This window comes from Haliotis asinina, chromosome 5 (assembly GCF_037392515.1).
Source record: "Haliotis asinina isolate JCU_RB_2024 chromosome 5, JCU_Hal_asi_v2, whole genome shotgun sequence".
NCBI lineage: Eukaryota > Metazoa > Mollusca > Gastropoda > Lepetellida > Haliotidae > Haliotis > Haliotis asinina.
In genome coordinates this window covers 34,249,938-34,272,499 of record NC_090284.1, presented here as the reverse complement: position 1 = coordinate 34,272,499, position 22,562 = coordinate 34,249,938, and the positions used below count along the sequence as shown (strand labels likewise).

Genomic DNA, 22,562 nt, shown 5'->3' with positions numbered 1-22,562 from the left:
GTCAGAAAATTCAGCATGTTGAGGTTTCTATTGTGCTTTAACAGACTGCCATAGTGTTGTATGCAAGTTACGCCAACACCAAGCTTTCAGTGTAGAGCACCTGTGTTGGACATTGCACCAGGGGCCTATCTGTCTCTGTCCTGGAGCTGTGGCCAACTAGCCAGCCTTGTGATGTCACACTCCACTCAAAATATGCACCATTGTGATACTGTCTACCACTATGGAGAGGCAATCTTTTAATTTATTGAAATAAACATTGTATCACTTGGATCTGCTGTTTCTGGTTGATGTTGACGTGTGTAGCAATGTGACAAATGAAATCAGCCATAAAACACTCAGGTACCTAGTCAACAGCACACAAACTCAGCAATCTAACCCACTCTCACAAGATGGAAGTCTGACCACAGCAAGTAAACAGCGCACACTTTACGCTGTGATAACCTGAAATTAGTATTGCCAAATACACTGACATTCAATGCCTAGTGTTTCCAGTCACAGTCCATTGAGATGCCATGGAACACCATCATGGATACCTAACTCACACATAAAGTAATGACACAAACTTATCCTTGGTTTATCCCCTTATTGATGAGACTGGTGTCTTAGTATGATGAGCTTGGGGATTGAACCCCTAACCAGGAACGTGTCCATTTGACCACAGAGGAGGTCTCTTGTAGATAGATCAGAGAACAACACTTTAATATATACATAAATAGGACAAATTTTAATAAGCCTGTAAACATTCCATCAGCAAGTCAACAACCATACACAAAGTCTCGTACAGCATACCATTCTCTCTCGGACACAAACTCACTTGCTGCAAAGTATAAAGTACAGTAAGAGGGAATGTCCTCCAGGAAGATACAGGAAAGGTATATTTCCACTTTGGAAGCAGTGGGTCACACCGGGGCAAGGTAAAAACAAGAATAAAATATGTCCAAACTGTTTCAGCATGGTGCAATGTAGCAGTACATCTATAGCAGTGTTGCCCGCTGTAATTCACAACTGCCTCACTGGCTCGTGGACCAGTCAATGATCACAATCAGCTGAAGATCTGGCACCTGGGTACATAACTGGCAGCAGGCTACACACTCGTACAATGATGCCAAACTGGCACGTGGCACACGACTTGTCCACAACAATGGTACATATACATCACCCTTCCACACCATATTATAGCATTAATAGGAACAATGACTTAGCTGGGAGGAAAGTCACTGTAATATGCAAGCAGTGGCTATTGATAAGAATGTTACATACTGATGACACTCAGCTATTGTCTCATTTGACTGCTGACAAGAATAATTGCCTGCATCTCTGGTGCCAAATAAAACAGCCTTGCCAACCTAATGAACTCACAAAATATTTTGATTCTTACTGAAGCAAACATACACTCCAACAAGAAGTGAATATCTTCATTACGCAGACACAGTAATAAAAGAAAGACAATCACATGTTCAGCTCTGGTCCAGTTAGAAATGATTCACTTGAGATTCTTGCTGAGACAATGCAATTCCTTAGATCATGTAGTCTCCAGTACACCAACAGGTACCCTGCCTGCCTCACTACACCACATTATTTATCAATGATCTCAGTTTTGGATATGCTTGTTACCCCTGTGTTGCCCCTCCTGAAACTGATATTGCACAGTGTGTGGTTGGTTTTGGCAGTTACTTGAGCACCTCTTTGTACTTGCCCCAGCCATGGAAACACTTGGTGAACTTCCTGTGTTCCTTGTACTTCATGGCGAGAAGAAGTTTGCGGGGACGCTCTGGCTGCTTTATGCGGATGTGTTGGATGTAAACCTGGAAATAGATCACATATTTATTTACTTACCTACGTGAAAAATCATAACAGTGAACTTTGTGAATGGCAGAAGAATGTCAGTACATACAGTGTTTGAGTCAGAAACGGACCGATGAGTTGAACATTTCATCATTGCACAAAAATGCCACATAAATATAAATAATACACATGTTTATCATTTACTAATACCCAACAGCTTTCTGATGTTTGAACATTTTCTGGGCTCCACCAAAAAAGTTGTTTAAGAAACTATCATCATTGAAAACACAAAAATTGTTATCTGTCACCATGGGGTGAAACCGCAGAAACGGAACAGCCAGTCATGGCGGGGACATCTCAAAACTATTCCGGGAGACCTGTTGGTTCCTCATCTGTTGTAGTGTCATAGTCACGACTTAAAGGGATGACAAGTGGTGCCACAATTGCCTGTTGTAAGCCATCCCAAAACCATTACCCTTTTTCAATGACGTTAGCTACTTTAAAGGCACCAGTTTTTTTATGGATGACAACTTCTTTATTGTGAAGGGTCACGACGTTTCGAACTATATTCTTACTTCTTCATCAGGTGAATGAAGCAAGGGGGGTACAACAAGCTATTTATGTACAAGTAGAAACAACAACAGTATGACAAAGCTACTTTGTTGACACAGTTTTGCCAAGTTTCAGTTGTGATTTTGTTAAGGGATTCCTTAACCAAAACCTCTACATCACGTAATCAAACAGTTGTGTTTGATCTGGCAACATCTTTGGCAATACCCCATATCATTTCAATGGGGTTATGGTCACAGTGATAGGGTGGAAGTCGCAGAATATCGTGACCCTTACTTTTCATGTAACTGTCAACTTTGTAGGAAGGTTCACCTTTGTGGTTTTTAATGATCTCATATAGCTGAGGCTTCGTTGCCTTTGCAGGCTGTGCGATCTGAAATTTGTCTAGCCAAGATATCTTTTTTCAACTGTTCGTTGTGGGGCTTTACTGCCAAGGTCCTGCATGCTGTGGTATGGGGCATTGTCCATGACAATAAAAGACTTTTCTGGTAGAGCTGGCACCAACTTCATTTTAACCCAATCGAGGAAAACCGCACCATTCTTCTCTCAATGGTAGTCTCTGTTATCTGTGGACTTTGCTCAGAATAGTCGCAGCCAGGGAGAAAACGTTTGCTGGAGCAACCAGCATGGAGAATGATTACTCTCTCCTTTCCCTAGAGGCAGCTTTCTAGGTGACCCCATATCACCCCTATCGGGTACCCACTGACTGCTGGCAGTGTGCAAGGCACTGACCCAGGTCTCGTCCAAGAACACTGGCGAGAACTCTTTTTTGTGCTTCAGTTCCCTGATAAAATTATTTCTACAGCGAATGATATCAGGGCATTCACAATATACTCACCTATTCTCCCCCGAAATTTTCTTATAACGATATCCAAAAGAGTGTAAGAGTCACCAGAGCATGTACTTTGATACTCTGAGGTTGTGTTCTTGATTCAAATGCTTTTTCAAATTTTCAGCGACATTTATTTGTTTTTAGAATAGAGCTTGTTCATAGACTGCCTTACAAGGTTCTTTTGAAAGTTGTCCAAATGTTTTAATTTGTGTGATTTTGACACGACTTCAATCTGCTTTGCATCACCCCCACAATATTTCCGCTCCAGAACATCTGTCATTACCCTTGCTGATACTCAAAAAGGTTTTGATGCCTGCTTACGGAATTTATCAATGGCATAAAATGGTTTGCCCCTTAAGGCTTCAGCACAGAAGAAATCATAGACTTTAATCATCAACTGTTTAATGTCAGAATTCAACTTCATTTTTCATCAAGCATGTGTATCCCATGCACAACAAGTTAGTGGCGATTCTGTTTCTGCAGCTTCACCCTGCCACAACAAATAACTACTTTTGCGAGTCCAGAAAATGTTCAAATACCAGAGAGTTGTTGGGTATTAGTAAATGATGAACATGTGTACTATGTATTTTTATGTGGCAATTCTGTACAATGATAATATTTTCAATTCATCAGTCTGTTTCTGACTCAAACGGATTTTAGTTTGATGGTATTGGAACATTTCAATGATGCTTTGCAAAACCCTACAGATTCTAATGCTGTGTAAATTCTGCATGGTAGCTTTTTCATATGTCCACTGAAATGCAGTGTGATAAAAAGAGTCCAAAAGCCCACAAAACTCAGTGCTGCAAAATACCAACAATGTATGTATTTTTGTAACCTGTTTTAAAGTACATCACTGATACTGCATGGAAACTACCTATACCAATACATTGGTGGTGTATTGAGTGAATATTTGCCACTATCCAATGAAGATAGTGATGTACCAACGACAACAGTGATGACATGCTAAAAGCAGTGATGTAACACCAACAACAGTTATGTACCACTAACAACTGTGATGTATCACTAATAACTGTGATGGGCCACTAACAGCAGTGATGTACCACTAACAACAGTGATGTAAGAGCTAACAACAGTGATGTAAAAGCTAACAACAGTGATGTAAGAGCTAACAACAGTGATGTAAAAGCTAACAACAGTGACGTGCCACTAACAGCAGTGATGTATCACTAACAACAGTGATGTAGCACTAAGAACAGTGATGTACCACTGACAACTGTGATAAAATGCAAACAACAGTGATGTACCACTAACAACAGTGACGTAAAAGCTAACAACAGTGATGTACCACTAATAACAGTGATGTAAAAGCTAACAGTGATGTACCACTAACAGCAGTGATGTATCACTAACAACATTTATGTACCATAACAACAGTGATGTACCACTGACAACTGTGATAAAATGCAAACAACAGTGATGTGCCACTGACAACTGTGATAAAATGCATTGAACAGTGATGTGTCACTGACACCAGTGATTCAATGCTAGCGACAGGAACATACTGTCCACTATATAATGAATGGTTGTAAATAATTAGGATATCCTTGGGCTAGGATCCTTTTGAGAATAGGGTCTAGGTGTGGGTCATATCCTAACCCAGGTCTACTAAAGAAGAGAATCTTACCTGTGCACTTTTGAATGCTAGTTTGATCTCCACATCACTGGTCTTCTTGCCAACCCAGAGGAAGACTTGCTCTCCATTATCAAGAATCATGACATCATCATCAGCCAGATCATCCTACACAACATACACATCAATCTTATCTGGTTCTAAGGACTTACAATAAAAAATATATTTTGGATTTAAATCAGTTAACCCTGAAAAAAGCCAAAATGAAACTGTAGCTCATAAGCTGAACATGTACATTTTCTCAAAATTCTAGACCATGCATATGACCTAGTTGACAATGCACAAATTACTTATGTGTGACAACTTTCAAGTTCTAGGAAATAGTACCTGGCAAAAGTCTGCACATTTCTCTGATACAGTGAAGTATCCCTTCTCATTGGAGCAACGAAACAGGCGACAGTATTTCATGAACTCAGCATCCTGAATTGTTAAGAAAATCATGTGTATATAGATGTGGAAAAACATAAAACAATTTTTATGACCATTTGTAACTTAAAAAATACAACAACAAAAAATCCCCATTACACTGTAGCCATAATCATGAATTATGTTGCCATGACACAATTAATATTTTTAGATGTTCAAGAAGTCACATATAATTTGAAAGTGTTGATCCAATGGGAACCATGTAGTATCCTCCCAAAACACAGACCCGCTAAAACATCACTTTTCATGTTTGGTTGCATCCATAATTAGTTGGCTGTATCCAGGATTAGGAAAAATGATGTCACTCATGTAACGACTTTTGACAATGTAAAGTGATCCTTTATTTCATCAATAAGTTCTCACAAGTGAAATTTCATTTACGCATGTTATCACACTCAACATTACACGGTACCACACTCAGTGTCAATCATTCATAGTTCATCAGTCACAATCTTCCTCACAACAAAGAAAATCATTCTTAGTTCTGTCACAGTCTTCCTCACAACAATGTCAATCATTCTTACGGCAGTAACAATCTTCCTCCTGACAACACCCTAGTTTATCAGTCACTTCATATCCATCAGTTGTTCATCAGCAGAGGACCAACTGCATCCAGGAACTTAAGGGATATCTTCTCAACGTGGTGAAGCTGTTCCTTGAGTCAGACAAGGTGTTGCTCTCTCTCTCTCTTTGTAGACAAACTTCTTGTATGGTGGAGCTGCTCCCAAGTGGATCTGCACAAATTTCTCTTCCTCGAAACTTCAACGTAGAGGAGGGAACCAGGGATCTTCGTCCAACCATGTTACAATGATATAATCATTTATGGCATTGGCTTGACCTACATCAAGGCACTGATTCAAAGCTTCAAGTCCGGCATCTTGTACCTGGAGAAGGGGCAGCAATGGCAAATCTGGCACTCGTATCAACTTTTGAACCTCTACATTTTCTCTGTACACAACTGCAAGTCTTAGTTCTTGAGTTTTGCGCCATCCTCTCTGGCTCTCTTCCTTATGATGATGACAAATCTCACTGCACGGTCATCCCTTGGTGGATGGTTGTGTTCCAACATGCCATGAATGTAGTCTCTGACTGTTGTGCATTGGTCATGGCATGATCTGTCCACACACCTCCAGTACACACTTTCCTTCTTCATATATTGTTCTTTGCATACAAGTAACCATCTAATGTTCTTTGCATACATATAACTGTCTAAGAGAACTTGTGTAGCCCCTTTCTGAGACAAGACCTACCTTACTTTTCTTAGTCCGACCACAGCATTATTTGAAACCAACGTTTCAAATGTACAGATACCATTCACAGGAGATGGATACATCAGTGTTAGTGAGAACATTGCCTAAGTTAGTTGATTGTTTTAATGCTGTGTTTGAATAAGACTTGTGGGAGGAGTTGAACTGTCTAATCTCCTAAACGCAGCTTCTACTCTTCAAATATATCACCAGCAGATTAAAGAATGGAGCAGTGTTTTAAGATGTTGTTGTGCTCTACTACTCAACGACTTAACACAGTGGTAATCCACTACAGTAGCGGGGGAGCGGACCAAGGTATTCATTAATTAGGGTGACAAGCATGGCCCAATTAATTAATGAGCTATTTTAATCTTCGTTTTGGGAGGTCTTGCATTTTGGAAGGTATGCATTATGGGTTGAATTAATTCCCATTATGTTGAACTGGATATTGCACAAAAATGCCTTCAGTGATGCTTGGATATTTAATGAATCAGCGCTACAGATAACTTTTTGGGCCATTGAGTTACATACTCGCATGTGTTCATCTCAAATGGGTATCCAGATTTTGCTCTGAGTAACCAAATAAGCTGTACCCACCTCACTCGAACTCAAGTGGGTATTTTGCCATTTTCCTTTAATTGTGAAAACAAAATAAAGTTTAAATGTTGGTTTACGTGTTTGTCATTTACACTTGTTTAGAAATATGAGGAATGATCAGAAAGACTGCAAGCTGCCAAGTTCATGTGATGAAATATATATATAGAACCTATCAACATATTCTATTTTGTTTGTACACTTGAGTGTATACACAAAACTTCAAGCATGCCTGTACTCAAAAGACTTCATAGGGACTGAGTTTTCACATAGATATTGACATAATTTACGCAGATACTCAGCTTATCTGTATCTCTGAATAAATAATTCATATATAGACATTTGCTATGTTTACCTGTTCAAACCATGGCCTCATACAAAGGTCACCCAAATGAACACTCCAGCTCTAGATATGCATATGTGGATGTCACTGTTCAAACATCATTCACAAATACTAAAGTACTATAGTTATTGGATATATAAAGCCTTGATTATACAGCTTGACCTTCAATGTTCCCCCTTTATTGCATACTGCTTAATAGTATGGTGATAGTTCTACACAGAAATACATTGTAACATATCTGAACAGAAAGTACCATGACAACAAAGAGATTACAAGCATGTACTCACATGATCATATGGCCGTTGCCCACCAATGCCAACCCAGAAGAAGTTCTCTGGCTCTTCACCCTCATTGATCATCTGGATGGTGTATGCATCCTGCATAGAGTGATTGCATAAAGTAAACACACGCATGGTTATCAACATGACCTATAATGGTAACATAAATAGGAGTGTTGGTAAATGGTTAATGTAGAGTTATAGGATGCTGCTAAGCTTTAATTTGTCTCCTGCTCTAGAACAGTTGTGTATCCTTATCCTTGCACATTACCCTGGTGGGTGGGCAACTCATCAGCAATGGTAAATTCATCAGCCACGCACATTATCAAGCTAATCACAACAGTTAATGTCCCAAACTTGTGCACTATCTTGTTAATGACAGGTGTACATTAATGAAATATCAACAGCGGTTTACTTGACAACCATGTATGCTAACCTGATGAGTACAGCATTTAAATCTCCTATCTTGTTCATTACCTCAGTGAAAACACTGGTAAACTCACGTAACTTGTACATTAACCCGGTGAGTACAGCAGGTAACTCCCCTACCATGTACATTACCTCAGTGAATAAACTGGTAAACTCCTCTACTTTGTACACTACCTGAAGGAGTATAATGGTTAACTCACCTACCTTGTCCATTATTTTGGTAGGAATAGTGGTTAACTGTGTTACCTTGTACATCATGTAGGCAATCTGCTCAGCTAGCTTGGCTTCATCGTGGTCTGCCTTCATCCCAACCCACACATACACAATGCCATGCATGTCCTCACTATCAAAGGGAACCATGAGAATGTAGCTGAAACAAACAGACACTCTACATACTGAGGGTTTTGTCTCTTCCTACCACCAACAGTCAAGCAGTTGCCACCAAGATATTAATGCCAGTGGTCGTGATGTCCGCATACAGTTTACAAGTATCTTATCAACAAGCATGAACATAAATGGTGAACAGATTGAGATCATACTCCACATCTTTTTTAAATGTCAGTTTAAGTCACACAAAACTTAACTACTTCAATACCAAACTCTTAGGCCGATGTACAAAACTTCATCCCACTAAAGCAATAAATATGTTAAAAGCTCTTTTTCAAAACCTTTGCTTTAAAATTCAATGTTTGGTGATACAACATGCTGCTGACATTGAGACACAGTCTGATAACTTTGACCAGTCCTTATTTAATTGCCTTCATGCAGAGAAACAATGAGTTCCATGTTCAAACATCACTCTGTGTCATGGATTGAACCTCAAAACCACAGGGGTAGATGCAGATTACAGGACAATACCAATATAAACTGAGTTTTTGTTTTTAATGAAAATTAGTGTAGATTAGGTTCAGATTTCAATAACAGGCAGTAAAAGTCACTTGAAAATAATAATTAGAGTTGCAAATATAAGCAACAATAGAAGCAGACCTGCTATTGACTTTCTAATGCTCAGTAAGAATTAGTCAGGTCCACATGACATAGGTCTAGTTAGGAATATCTTCTCATCTCAATAATATTTGCATTACATTCAGGATAAAGTATGAAGCAACTTAATTTCAAAATGACTTCAAATAGGACCTTAAATGAAATGTGCTGTGATAGGGTTCACCAATAAATGTCTTAATAACCAGGATCTAGCTCTTTTTGAAGCTTATCCCAAAAGAAATTTGTAAGCATTTGTGAGTGGGAATCACAAACCTTTCATTCCCTCCCTTCAGAGTTGAAACAATGTGCAAGACACTGGAACTCTTCTCCTCCTACATGTTTTGTTTGTTGAGTTAATACAGAAATGTTTGTCTGTCTTTCCAGTAAGAAGGTAAGATTCTTTATGGATAACAACTTCTTTATTACATTTGATGCAACGTTTCAGTATGGATCCTTATACTGTTGTCAAGGAAGTCACTCTTGCTTGACAATGGTATAAGGATCCACACCGAAACGTCGCATCATATGTAATAAAGAAGTTGTTATCCACAAAGAACCTTACCCTCTTATCACTCACCAGCTTCTAATAATGCCAATCAAACAAAATTGTTTTTCCAGGAGTTTCTACTATTAACTTACCAAAAACAGGAATTCAGAAGAGATGCTGAAGCTGGTGCAATCTGTGAAACAAAAAAAATGTAAATATCTTCTTTCATTATCTTCAGAGACATCACCTTTCAAAAAACAACAGCTTTCATAAATTATCTCCCTCCAGGAAACATTATCTTCATTGGAAAACAAAAATGCAATGTTTCCACAAGTGATGTTAGCTGAGTGAAGCAACTGTGCAACGGAGTAGCTTACTGTAGGCAACTGTATGGGGCGATGACAACTGACATGCACTGTGATGTCAGTTCAACTGAAGCGTAATGCAAAAGTGTTCAATTACAGGGGGCAGACTAGAATGGTGCAGTGACGCCAACACATTGTGACATAATGCAAAAAGCACATTATTGTCTGATAGAGTACATCGATGGTTTTGATCTTTCTCGGAAGCATCTTAGAATATATATTATTTAATTTAGAGAATTATTTTACAGCAAAATGAATTGTAAATATTACATTGCTATAAGGATGTAAATGTCTACATACATAGAGTATGACTGAAATATGACTGAATTATGTTGTAAATATTACATTGCTATAAGGATGTAAATGTCTACATACATAGAGTATGACTGAAATATGACTGAATTAATTATGTTGTCAATATTACTTGTTTTGTTTTAAAAATAGCTTTTCAGTAAAAGTTGATTTTATGGATAAGCAAACATCACATAGCTTATCAAATGTGCATCTCATTTTTGTCCTCACAAAGAAAAGTGCTGTTGGACATTTGCTATCAGGCACATGTTTGTTTCAGTAGTAAATTCTAGTAGAAAAAGAACTTAACCTCTGACATCCCTCCCCCCCTGCTTCACACCACGCTCTCACCAGACACCCATGGCCATTATAGTCCTGTCACTCATGGGCAGGTAACATCTTCACTACTCTAGAGTAGCCAATGGGAGAAAATTTGGAAACCCATTGAGGTTTGGAGGTTTGCGCTCCAGCCTTTCATTGAGAAAGCAATAGCCTCAAAGAGGATGAAAGATCCAGTGGCTCTGGTTTTCTGTGATTACAAACAAAGTCTCCTTGTGGGCTACATTTAAAGAAGTCAGACCATTACTGTCCAATACTGTGCTAATCCACATCTTCAGGAAAGAAGTGTCTCCTAAGCATTATTCAAATCACCATGATATGATTTTTGCTGGGTAGGACTTTTTACAATACCAGGAAAGAATCGACCACACTGGGAGATCTGGGCGCTCCTGCTGGTTAGCAATGGTTTTGATGATAAACCTAATACAGTCCACTAGCTGGTTAATGACAAAAATAAGGTCAAGCTTGTAGAACACAACTGTGATGCATCGACTGACTATCTTGCCACCTGTCTTTTCTCTCTGTGGATATAACAACCCCCTGCTCACCTGCACACATCTGGTTGCAATAGGACTGCCATTAGCTCTCAGTTGGAAGAACTCAGTAGATGGTCTCACTGTTTCCATGTTTGGTGTTTTCAATGGTCGTTTACCAGTGCGGATCACAAACTTGCGCTTAAAGTGGGATAGAAACTTCAAATTCTCTTGTTGCTGATGTTGTCGTACCACTTCTAACTTGTCCTGAAACAGAGCTGCAAATTTCTTCTGTAAACTGAAACAGAATAATACAGGCATTAGTTTGTGCATTTTTTTACCCCTTTCATACAAAGCAACTGTTCCTGGGTCAGTGAAGAAACTTTGGTGATAAAATGAAGGTACCAGAAATATAATAATAATTCATCAATGTGGTGATAGCTACCAAAAATGGGATAAAATAATTCTTAAATGTGATCATAGTTACAAGAAATGTGATAATGTAAATCACCAATGTAATCATAGGTACCAGAAATGTGATTATCAGCTCAGTTCAAATTTGTGATATGACAGGAGGTTCATAACTACAAGCGATGGTAATTGTGCAAAGTCATGTTGATTACTTGTATTACCTGAAGGTGAAGGTCAGCCAGCCCATGTTGGAAGCAGTCCGACCCTGCCAGAAGTACACAATACACTTGTATTCATCCTCTGGTACATCCTCTTCGTCTTCCTCCTCACCTTCAGGTAGTTCCACTGGCACCCAGTACCGACACAGGAACACATAGCTGTCATCACTGTAGAACACACCTGCCACACAAACAATCAGCTTAGTATCTAAAAACCTACCCCACAAACACTTCTTAGTGTCTGCACAATGCCTCACACACACACACTTCTTAGTGTCTGCACAATGCCTCACACACACTTCTTAGTGTCTGCACAATGCCTCTCTCTCTCTCTCTCTCTCACACACACACACACACACACACACACACACACACTTCTTAGTACATATATCTTAGTATCTATACCATGCCTCCGCCACCACTTCTTAGTGTCTGAACAATGCCTGACTGACATACTCACTACTTAATATATATCTTAGTATACATAAAATGCTTCCCCCCCACCCCCAACTTTTTAGTGTCTGTACAATGCCTGACACACATACACACTCCTTAATATATAGATCTTAGTATATATACAATGCCTCTCTCCCTCTGTCTTTCTCACGCACGCACGCACGCACGCACACACACACGCACGCACACACGCACACACGCACACACACACACGTACACACACACGTACACACACACGTACACACACACGTACACACACACACACACACACACACACACACACACACACACACACACACACACACACACACACACACACACTGTAGTGTGTGTAAATTTTAGTATATGAGCAATACCAGTCATTGTAATAATTTGACACACACCAAGCAACATTTGACCAATGTAAACCAAGGGTTTCTAGCATGCCTAAAAGGAATACACTTAAGCATACTGAACTGTAATGCATAAGTTTACTAAAACCTGTGCTTACAAAAATCTCTGTACAGTCATGCAAGGAGGCTCTGCTTCCACATTGCTTACCTAGTTCTTCCTCTGGGAGGCGCACAAACTTCTTGCCTTCCAATACAAAAGACTCCATGCCATCCAGATCCTCATTCCACTCAGAAGCCAGTGTCTCCTAGAGGGCACAAATGACTATGTCAATCTAAAGGACACATTTTAACATGAATTTTAATACTGGATTGTATGTTCCTGTAGAACTATGTTTCAACATCCATTAATGACTACCATTAATAGAAGTCTTTTGCCTTTCTCATTATGAAATAATCCAAAACTTGAACTGTTTGTTCCAACTCACCGCTTCATCAGCAGACATGCCAGGCTGTCTGGGCATGAAGAGTGCAGACAGATCTGTCTTCATCTTGTCACGCTCCATGATCACCTGGAACAATACAGTTGCTTTCATGATTCCATGTAGTCTTGAATACTTCGTCACAAATAAATCATGTGGCCAAAATATCCCATCATATGAATAGCATAAAGTATCATCAAAACCAAAACACATATTTAGAGCCTGATATTAACTAAACACATCCCAGTTTAAATAACATTACAAAATACACAGCAGTTTAATTGCAGAAGGACTTGTATTTCAAAATGTCTGCCACTTTGAAAATCAGAATAGAAACCTCTTTACAATATCATGTGTCAACATTTGTGTGAACAAAGGAACTTTATATTGAAACTGCCATGTTTACTCAGATATTTCAGTACATGCCATTGTACACTCCAACAACCTTGTCTGTAATAAGTGCACTGTGCACACTGATCATTAATTCTCTTTCACAGCAAAAGGAACTGACCTTTAGATCAGCACCTCTGCGAATGACAGACTCTGCAGTGCGGGTGTAGTCAACAGGAAGCACATCATCCCAGCCAACGAACTTGGTTTTGAAGATCTGCTGCTCTCCACTGAAACCAACCACAGGGTGTATACCACATGGTACTTAGACAGCAGACTATAGGTGGGAGCCACTAGCACCACAATGAATCTAACATTTATCATTTCTTATGACCAGCATTGAAATTGTGAACAAGTGTAAAATTTATAAACAGCAATCAAATGGCACAGTCAGACAGTATTTGTGAACTCTGGAATACATGAACAATTTCAAGGACACAATAGCTCTGAGATCAATCCTGTAAATCTTCAGCTCCATAGACCTCATGGTTTCAAAAAGGATGTCAAAAAATGTTAATGTTGACCATGAACAACAGAATAATGTCAAAACATGGGTACCAACAAACCTCTCTTGACTTTCTGGCACATGAACAGCACAAAACCAGAAACAATAAAGCAAAACCACAAATTACTCATTTAAGCATCAGTTTATTTTAGACGCTAACTGGAATGCCTAAACATTTGTGAAAGTGAAGAATAAAATTCAATCTTGTCAAAGGGACTGAATGAACCATAATACTCACCCTTCTAAACAGCGGGAAACACTTGCATACTTTGGCCTTTCCATCATTGAATAAAGTTCCTGAGAAAGTTTCAATGCTGCTGCTCGAATCAGTCTGGTGGATTTCTTGCCTATCCTGAAATCAATCAGTAATCTATTCCTCTTCAAACCATCTGTACTGAGGACTAAATGTGTTATATACCGTACAGTCCTATTTCAGGGTGGAAGAAAGAAAACAGGAAATAACCGTACTTGGACTCCCCCACTATTAATAATATCGTTTATGAGGTAAACATATAAAAACTCTTTTATTCACATATCAGTTCTGGACAAAGTAAACTCAACTGCATTAGTAATCAAAACAAAATCCTTTCTCTGTGTTGAATACCTACCAGACAAACACATCAGAGTTGCAGTCGAGGATATAAACACATTTTGTGTCCAGTAATCCCTGCACCAACTTAGCCTTGGGAATTTCAACTGCAACAGGCAAAAATAGTGTAAGTATAACCAGGTATAATCTAGGTCAGGACAATCACGTTCCCTCTGTATTGACCCATTCTAGAAGATGTTCAGTAGAATACACAGTTTCAACACACCAGTCCCTTTAAACATGAACCTGTCCTAGAACATGTTTACGAGTGGAATACACAGTGTCAATGCACTAGTACCCTCATACATTGACCTGTCCTAGAAGATATTCACAGTGGGATACACAGCGTCAATGCACTTGTCCCCTTAAACATGAACCTGTTCTAGATTATGTTCACAGTGGATTACACAGTGTCAATGCACTTGTCCTCTTAAACATGAACCTGTCCTAGATGATGTTCACAGTGGAATACACAGTGTAGTGAGTGAGTGAGTGACTTTAACTTTATGCCACACTCAGCAATATTCCAGCTTTATGGCATCTGTAAATAATCAAGTCTGGACCAGACAATCCAGTGATCAACAACATGAGCATCGATCTGCGCAATTGGGAACCGATGACGTGTCAACCAAGTCAGCGAGTCTGACAACCTGATCCCGTTAGTCGCCTCTTATGACAAGATAAGGGGCCTTTTATGGCAAGCATGGGTTGCTGAAGACCTATTCTACCCCGGGACCATCACGGGCCGATTACACAGCGTAAACCCACTTGCCCCCTTAAACATGAACCTGCCACATAAGATGTTCACAGTGGGATACACAGTGTCAATCCACTTGTCCCCTTAAACATGAAGCTGTCCTAGATGATGTTCACAGTGGGATACACAGTGTTAACGCACTTGTCCCCTTAAACATGAACCTGTCCTAGATGATGTTCACAGTGGGATACACAGTGTCAATGCACTTGTCCCCTTAAACATGAACCTGTCCTAGATGATGTTCACAGTGGGATACACAGTGTTAACGCACTTGTCCCCTTAAACATGAACCTGTCCTAGTTAATGTTCACAGTGGAATACACAGTGTCAACGCACTAGTCCCCTCATACAGTGATCTGTCCTAGAAAATATTCACAGTGGATTTCACAGTGTCAATGCACTTGTCCCCTTAAACATGAACCTGTCACATAAGATGTTCACAGTGGGATACACAGTGTCAATCCACTTGTCCCCTTAAACATGAAGCTGTCACAAAAGATGTTCACAGTGGATTACACAGTGTCAATCCACTTGTCCCCTTAAACATGAACCTGTCCTAGATGATGTTCACAGTGGGATACACAGTGTCAATCCACTTGTCCCCTTAAACATGAAGCTGTCACAAAAGATGTTCACAGTGGATTACACAGTGTCAATCCACTTGTCCCCTTAAACATGAAGCTGTCAAATAAGATGTTCACAGTGGGATACACAGTGTCAATCCACTTGTCCCCTTAAACATGAAGCTGTCACAAAAGATGTTCACAGTGGATTACACAGTGTCAATGCACTTGTCCTCTTAAACATGAACCTGTCCTAGATGATGTTCACAGTGGATTACACAGTGTCAATGCACTTGTCATTACACTCACCTTGGGGCAAGTTGAGGTAGCCTTTCCCGAGTTCTACCCTGTATAAACGGGGTGCTATCATGCCAAAACCAGACAGTGCACTTTCCTGAAACAATTCAAATATGTAATTTTCTGAATAAAATTGATATTTTGTACTTATCTTGACTCATGCTTATTTGCTTATCTCCTCCCTCTATGCAAAGATAGAGGAACACTTGAAATCCCTTGATGTTCCCTTCTTTTGAAGTGGATGTATAATCACACTCACCCACAAGAAGCCTTCCTGTTTCCTGCCACATAGGTCACATGACAAGCACTGTCTGTAACTTTCTCCGTAATACCATAAGCCCTACATGAGAACTGCAGAGAATCATTTGTGTCTGAGTGGGGTGGTATGGATAGCTTGATGCCACGAGTCAGGATAAGTATAATATATAAGTTTTATTCAGAAAATAACAGATTTTCCCTTACCCTGACTCATGCTTATTTGCTTACAGAATCTGCCGGAATTGGAGGTGGGTCAGACCATGATGGATTTTGTTGGCTGCCATATAAGCATCCCCACCCCCCACCCCTCAGGAGCTTAACAGCAGTTATTTGGTCCTGTTCTTCAAAAATTCATCCGGAAACGAGGGAGATCACATCCAGTCAAACTTCTCTTTTAGTGAAGTGATTGCTGACTGGAACGTGATCATATATAGATCAGTTAGCATCCTGCTAGTGTCTAATGCAACTACATTGTATATGTCAAGATTACTATCATGAAATGATAATTCATACCAAAATTCATTATTAATTGTAACCAGTACACGCAATAAATACAGAATATTAGTTTCATCATGTATCTGTTATAGTATTGGCACAAAGACTCCTGTCATAAGTAGTAAAACTTATCTCACAGACATTGTATTGAAAAAGGTATAAGTTATGACCACACAATCTTACAGATGTTCTAGAGTTAAAATTGTAGTCTTAGGTAATCAGAACTCTACTGTAAGACAAACCATTCACTAAGACAAAGGTCATGTCAAAAAAGGTTAATAAACTGCTTTGATGAGGTAAACATGCCATCACCTACAATAAAATAACACCAGTTAAGGGTCGTTAAAGATCCTGCCCAGAGTAAGCAATCAAGCATCGAGTAAATGTGAGCAATCAGAACTATATTTGTACTAATGACATGAAGAAAACAACCCGTGTAGACACAGAAGATAAATCACCTGTTGATAACATTAAGGAAATAACTAATCTAGATACAGAAAATAAATCACATATTGGTAAATATGACACAAAGAAAGAGCATGAAAAGTGAAAACTTAACATCACACTTTGAATAATCACATTTTGCAAATAAATAGCATAAAGAAATGGCCAGGGGTGTCCTCCCATTAGTCATATGTGCCACTAGTCATACAGCTTAAAACAACACTACACCTTTGTAATACCTTTGTTATAATATGGAATGACCCAAGAAACAAAAATACAGCTTCATATCAGAGAAATTTAATGATCTGTTGTCAGCAAGGATACATAGTAACATAATGTAATTTTCTGAATAAAATTGATATTTTATACTTCTCCTGACTCATGCTTAATTGCTTATCTCCTCTTCCTGGCGAAGGTAGTGGAACACCTGAAATCCCTTGAAGTTCCCTTCTAAATAAAGTGGATGTAAAATTCACACTCACCCATGTATTACCTCCCTATCCAGCACATGGTCACATGATCGGCCATGATACTTTACTCTCTCCTATAATCGCCTGACATGAGAATACTAGAATTCAGGGGCAGGGCTGGGGGGGTTTCGCCATGAGTCAGGATAAGTATAAAATATCAATTTTATTCAGAAAATTACATATTTTTCCTTATCCTGACTCTTGCTTAATTGCTTACAGAATCCGACGGAAACGGCAGTGGGTCAGCCCACCCTAGATTCTGCCATCAGTTCCAAATTACGTCCAATAATTTCCTGACTAACAGGGAACTTGTAATGGCGGTAATTCGGTCCTATTCTTCTCTTATTCATTGTAGATTTGGGGGCAATCACATCCAGTCGAATCCTGCTGCTTTATATGCTCTAAGTGTAACAGTTCTAATCCACATGGAGATAGTGTTGCGGGATACTTCTGTGAGTGTCTCAGTAGATATAGGGATAAATAGGCGCTTGAACCGTTGTCGTCTTGACTTGGTATGGTTACTGTCTATCCAGTTAACCTGGTAGTTGATTCAGTTAAGTATGCAGATATTGTAGAACCTTTCAGACCCTTAGAATGATGTAAATAGCATAAATAATCCGCTATTTGAGGATGAGTCGCCTTATTCACCAAAAATCCTTTTTTCCTGGTGTATGTCTCAAAACGTTTCCACTTGTTGTCATAAAGTGTGCGAGTGGATTTCCGCAAGGCTAAGGTGACTGCTTTCACTGCTCTCGCCAAATATTCTCTGCGTTCCAAACAAGTCTTAATATGGTCCATATGTGAAGACGAAATACTGATGGTTGGCCGTGCATTTGCTTTGTGTGCGGGTGGATGAGAAGATTCTTCCACTCTTGTAATTGTAGTATTGGTTGTCCTAGCTATTCTGTAAGTGTTGGAAACCAATCTCTCGTTGGCCAGTAGGGAGCGACCAAAATCAGTTGTAACCTCTTTGTTCGTCTGATTTTCTCGATAACTTTTGGTAACAGTACTGGAGGGGTGGAGGGGGAAACACGTACGCGTTTAGTCCCCATGGAATACTGAGAGCGTCTGTTGCCCAATCTAAGGGTTTGTCTGTTTGTTGAATCTTGTTACAAAGAGGTCTATTTGCGGTGATCCGAAAGCTTGACTGATTAGTTGAAACACTTCCCGATGCAGCATCCTTTCTGTTGGAGATGGACGAAGAGGACAAGATAGGGCGTCTGCCATGATGTTGTAGGCTCTTGGCATATGACATGCTTTTACCTGAAGATTCAAACTGTTGAACACTTGAAACGTTAGGTGTAGTAGAGATTGTGATCTTGTTGACCCTTGTTTGTTTATGTAAAAAGCTACTGTTGAGTTGTCCGTGTGGATCATTAATAACTTGTCTCTCAGTGCTGTCGACCAGTGGTGGATGGCATGAATGACTGCTTTCATTTCCAGCTGGTTGATGTAAAGAGCCTGTTCCTCTTCGTTCCAGATTCCTGCTGCTACCTCGTTTCCTAGATAAGCTCCCCATCCTTGTAGAGATGCATCTACATAAAGGTGGTTGTTGAATACCAACTCTAACATATAGGTTTCTGCACAGACATTCGATCGGCAAGTCCATCAGAAAAGGCTTGTGGTTGTCTGGGAGCGGAATTTGTCCTCTGTTGTTGAAATGAAGATTCAAGAATCGTCGTAAGGAATGCAAATGCAGTCTTTCTCTTCTGGTCATATCTTGTGGTGACGTGAGGAGATTTAGTAGACACTGCTATTCTTTGAAGTGTTAACGGCGAGAGTAGAGCTTGCATTATCATATCTTGAATCCTGGCCCCCCGGTCCTCCGGAACTACAGTCTGATTCAACGTAGTGATGAAACGAATCCCAAGGAATCTGATATCTTGTTGAGGTTCCCATTCTAACTTTAGGTGATTTACTAACCAACCCAGTTGTGTTAGTAGTCTGAGTGTGAAGTCTAATTGTAGTCTGAGTTGACTTTTCCGTTGATGCGCTTGTATGCCATCGTCCAGATAAAAACACTGCGTAGCCCCCTGAGGTGTAGATAATTGATGATGGGTTTGGTTATCCATGTAAATAGCCATGGGGCCGAAGATATTCCAGATGGAAGGACTGTCCATTGGTAATGCTGGCCATTGAAAGGGATTCGATTCTCAAGTCATTCGAGCCGAGTTAGTAGCCTGATAGTGAAGTCCAACTGTAGCTCTCATGATGAGCTTGTATGCCATGAAGATGCGTCATTCTTCATTTTCAGATCATCAACGCTGAACTTGTTGACATTCCAAGGAAGTCTATTTATAGCTGGCTGGCTGTCCGTTCAGAAACTGCCCTTCATTGCTGTAATCCTCCTGATAGGCAACGTTGAGTCTGCTGTAGAAGATCTCTATGCCGTCTAAACAATCAAATGATGCTGTAGACTGCTAAACTAGTGTATAAACGACATCTTTCCATCGTTGAATAACTCTAGGTCAAACGTAGACGACTTATTAGCACTGGAAAAATAACATCACATTCTGCGCATTGTCTCTCGAGGACCCATCAAATTGTAGATGTAACGTCACTGGCTTTTCTTTACTTTCTTTTCTCTCGAGGACCAATCAGACTGTAGACATGACGTCACCGGTGTAGCAGATAACTGATCATCGTGAAATCTTGTTCAAACGGTGATACCCCTGCTAGCATTTAGGCTTGTCCGTAACCATGCTGTTTGGTGAACACGTGTCTAGATGAGTAACGCGTACGAAAAAACTTCTGCCGCATGAAGCTGATGTAGACAAATTGTCTTCCAGGCAGATATGTCAGAATTTTTCCACCGAAGATAATACCGTCATCTCTTGTGATCGGAGGTGTAGTTTCCAGTGGTATGTTGCAGTCATCTTGAAGAATCTTCGTGACATATTCATTGCTAACTTTGTTTTATTTCATTTTACATCAAGTTATCAAGTATTCTTTCGGGTTGTTTGGTGGTCCTGAAAAGGACCATTGAGAGCGACTTTTGGTTTAGCTTGCATTCGTCTGCTTGAGCACCGTTGTGAAAGCGTTGATCATCATGACTTCTCCAACGTCTTGAGCAATTACCGCTTCAATCTTGTCGAGGGAGTAGATTCAGTCCCACAGTAGTTGAGACGAGGTGTTCGGACGTAAACTGTTTATCCTTCTTCTGAGTGATGACAGTTGACAGGAACATTCATTCTTCCCCATTCGCAGGATTGCTGAACTTGAGATGCGAGTCTAAATCGAGCCCGTCCGAATGTCGTCTATTTTGAAAGATCGTTGTGGGAACTGCTGATGATATTGTTGTTGAAACTTGGATGCTGACTTGAATGCCGCAGATAACTTCTCAGAAATCATAGATATCAGAGCTATCGCCAGAAACGTTAACGCATGTCTTCCTTCTTCATCCTATAAGTGTTGGGTTAGTTGGAATCCTTGGATAATGAGACTAAGTCCAGACCATTCATGATCCACGATGTGACTTCTGAGTCTGAAAATAGGGCTTCCTCCGGTGACAAATCACAATGTTGTCTAATTTCCTTCTTCCTAGAGTAAGACGAATTCATAGATCTCCGACGATCTTGACTGTATGAGTCTAAGTGAGAAGGGGAGGGTGACTGCACGCGATGTCTTCTATGAATAGGACACCTTCATTGTTGATGAGTCTATCCACGAGTGCACTCATGTGAGTGCGTGACATCATTCCCCCAAGTATAACTACTCGTGTGAGTGCACTCTCTGTGTGTGGGTATATGATTCACTGTGCTGCGATGAGTGCAGGTATAGATGAATGCTCTCGCTGAATCGCAGTCGACATCGTTGACCAGTGCAGTTGTCTTTCCAACTGTGTTGAGTTGTCTACGATGCCCGAGGCTGCTGTTGCCATGCGACGGATGTCTTCACCCCATATCATCAACGGAGACTCGTAAAAAAATTTACGTTCTTCCAAGGGGACTACCTCATCCCCGAATGATTTCTTCATCAAAAAGGGATGATTCTGCGATGATCTTACAGATGAAGACTTCGACTTCGATGACTTAGTTTTCTTGGCCTGTGACGGCCCTGCCTCAACAGATGGTCTCTTCTGAGTCTTGGGAGGGGACTCGCCCGACCCTGGACACGACCTCAGCGATACCGCTGGCATCTTGCTGGAATGAATTACCCGATTTTATTTCACTAGGTTAGACATGGCTAATGTGAGTCAACATTGCTTATCTCTGGAACGTCTGAGAACAGACTGTAAATATAATAAGAATTCTGCTTCAGACAATTTATTGCAAAATTTAAAACTAGTACAAGTACATGCGGGTCAACTGCCAACTGCCGTAACCTGCACTGAAAACATGATTTCATCAACTGAGACTAAGTCTCAAGCTCTCCAACTAGCAGGCTGGTCCATTTTGTACAAAGGGTATATGCCTGTTGTATGGCCCTCATTTGCTGTATGACTAGTGGGAGTATGACTAATGGGACATGACCTTGGTCAGGTCCACCAAACACATTTTGCACCATGTCATGTTTCCATGGAAACAACAGCAAAAAAATTCTGAAAAAACTTCAAAATAACAAAAGGCACCTATTTGAGTAATGATCAACATATGTGTCAAGTTTGGTGAACCTAGCATGTAAACTTTAAGAGATACGCTTCGGACAAAGTTTTGGGACAGAAGGACTTCGTAGCCGGGGTATAACTAGTACTGCACTAAATTTTGTACTGATAAACTGCTAAAAAAAAGAAGAAAACATGGGAAATGACACACAGTTTATATTGGGTGATAATGCCTTGGACAGGTGTCTTGAACATAAA

At 40.0% G+C, this 22,562-nt stretch overlaps 1 protein-coding gene across 2 annotated transcripts in view; it reads right to left on the bottom strand.

The window, feature by feature from the left end:
- Window positions 1-703: 703 nt before the first annotated feature.
- Window positions 704-22,562, bottom strand: part of LOC137284075 (protein flightless-1 homolog) — a 77,259-nt gene continuing 55,400 nt past the window's right edge. For both annotated transcript variants that reach the window (XM_067815745.1, XM_067815747.1), the window contains 14 exons: window positions 16,107-16,191; window positions 14,497-14,584; window positions 14,127-14,240; window positions 13,505-13,613; window positions 13,000-13,083; window positions 12,723-12,819; window positions 11,730-11,907; window positions 11,173-11,395; window positions 9,782-9,822; window positions 8,405-8,528; window positions 7,739-7,828; window positions 5,169-5,261; window positions 4,836-4,949; window positions 704-1,805 (listed from right to left, as the gene is read on the bottom strand). In XM_067815745.1, the coding sequence (XP_067671846.1) occupies window positions 1,671-1,805; window positions 4,836-4,949; window positions 5,169-5,261; window positions 7,739-7,828; window positions 8,405-8,528; window positions 9,782-9,822; window positions 11,173-11,395; window positions 11,730-11,907; window positions 12,723-12,819; window positions 13,000-13,083; window positions 13,505-13,613; window positions 14,127-14,240; window positions 14,497-14,584; window positions 16,107-16,191 (1,575 nt within the window). In that variant the 3' untranslated portion in view covers window positions 704-1,670. The remainder of the gene's footprint in view (window positions 1,806-4,835; window positions 4,950-5,168; window positions 5,262-7,738; window positions 7,829-8,404; window positions 8,529-9,781; window positions 9,823-11,172; window positions 11,396-11,729; window positions 11,908-12,722; window positions 12,820-12,999; window positions 13,084-13,504; window positions 13,614-14,126; window positions 14,241-14,496; window positions 14,585-16,106; window positions 16,192-22,562) is intronic.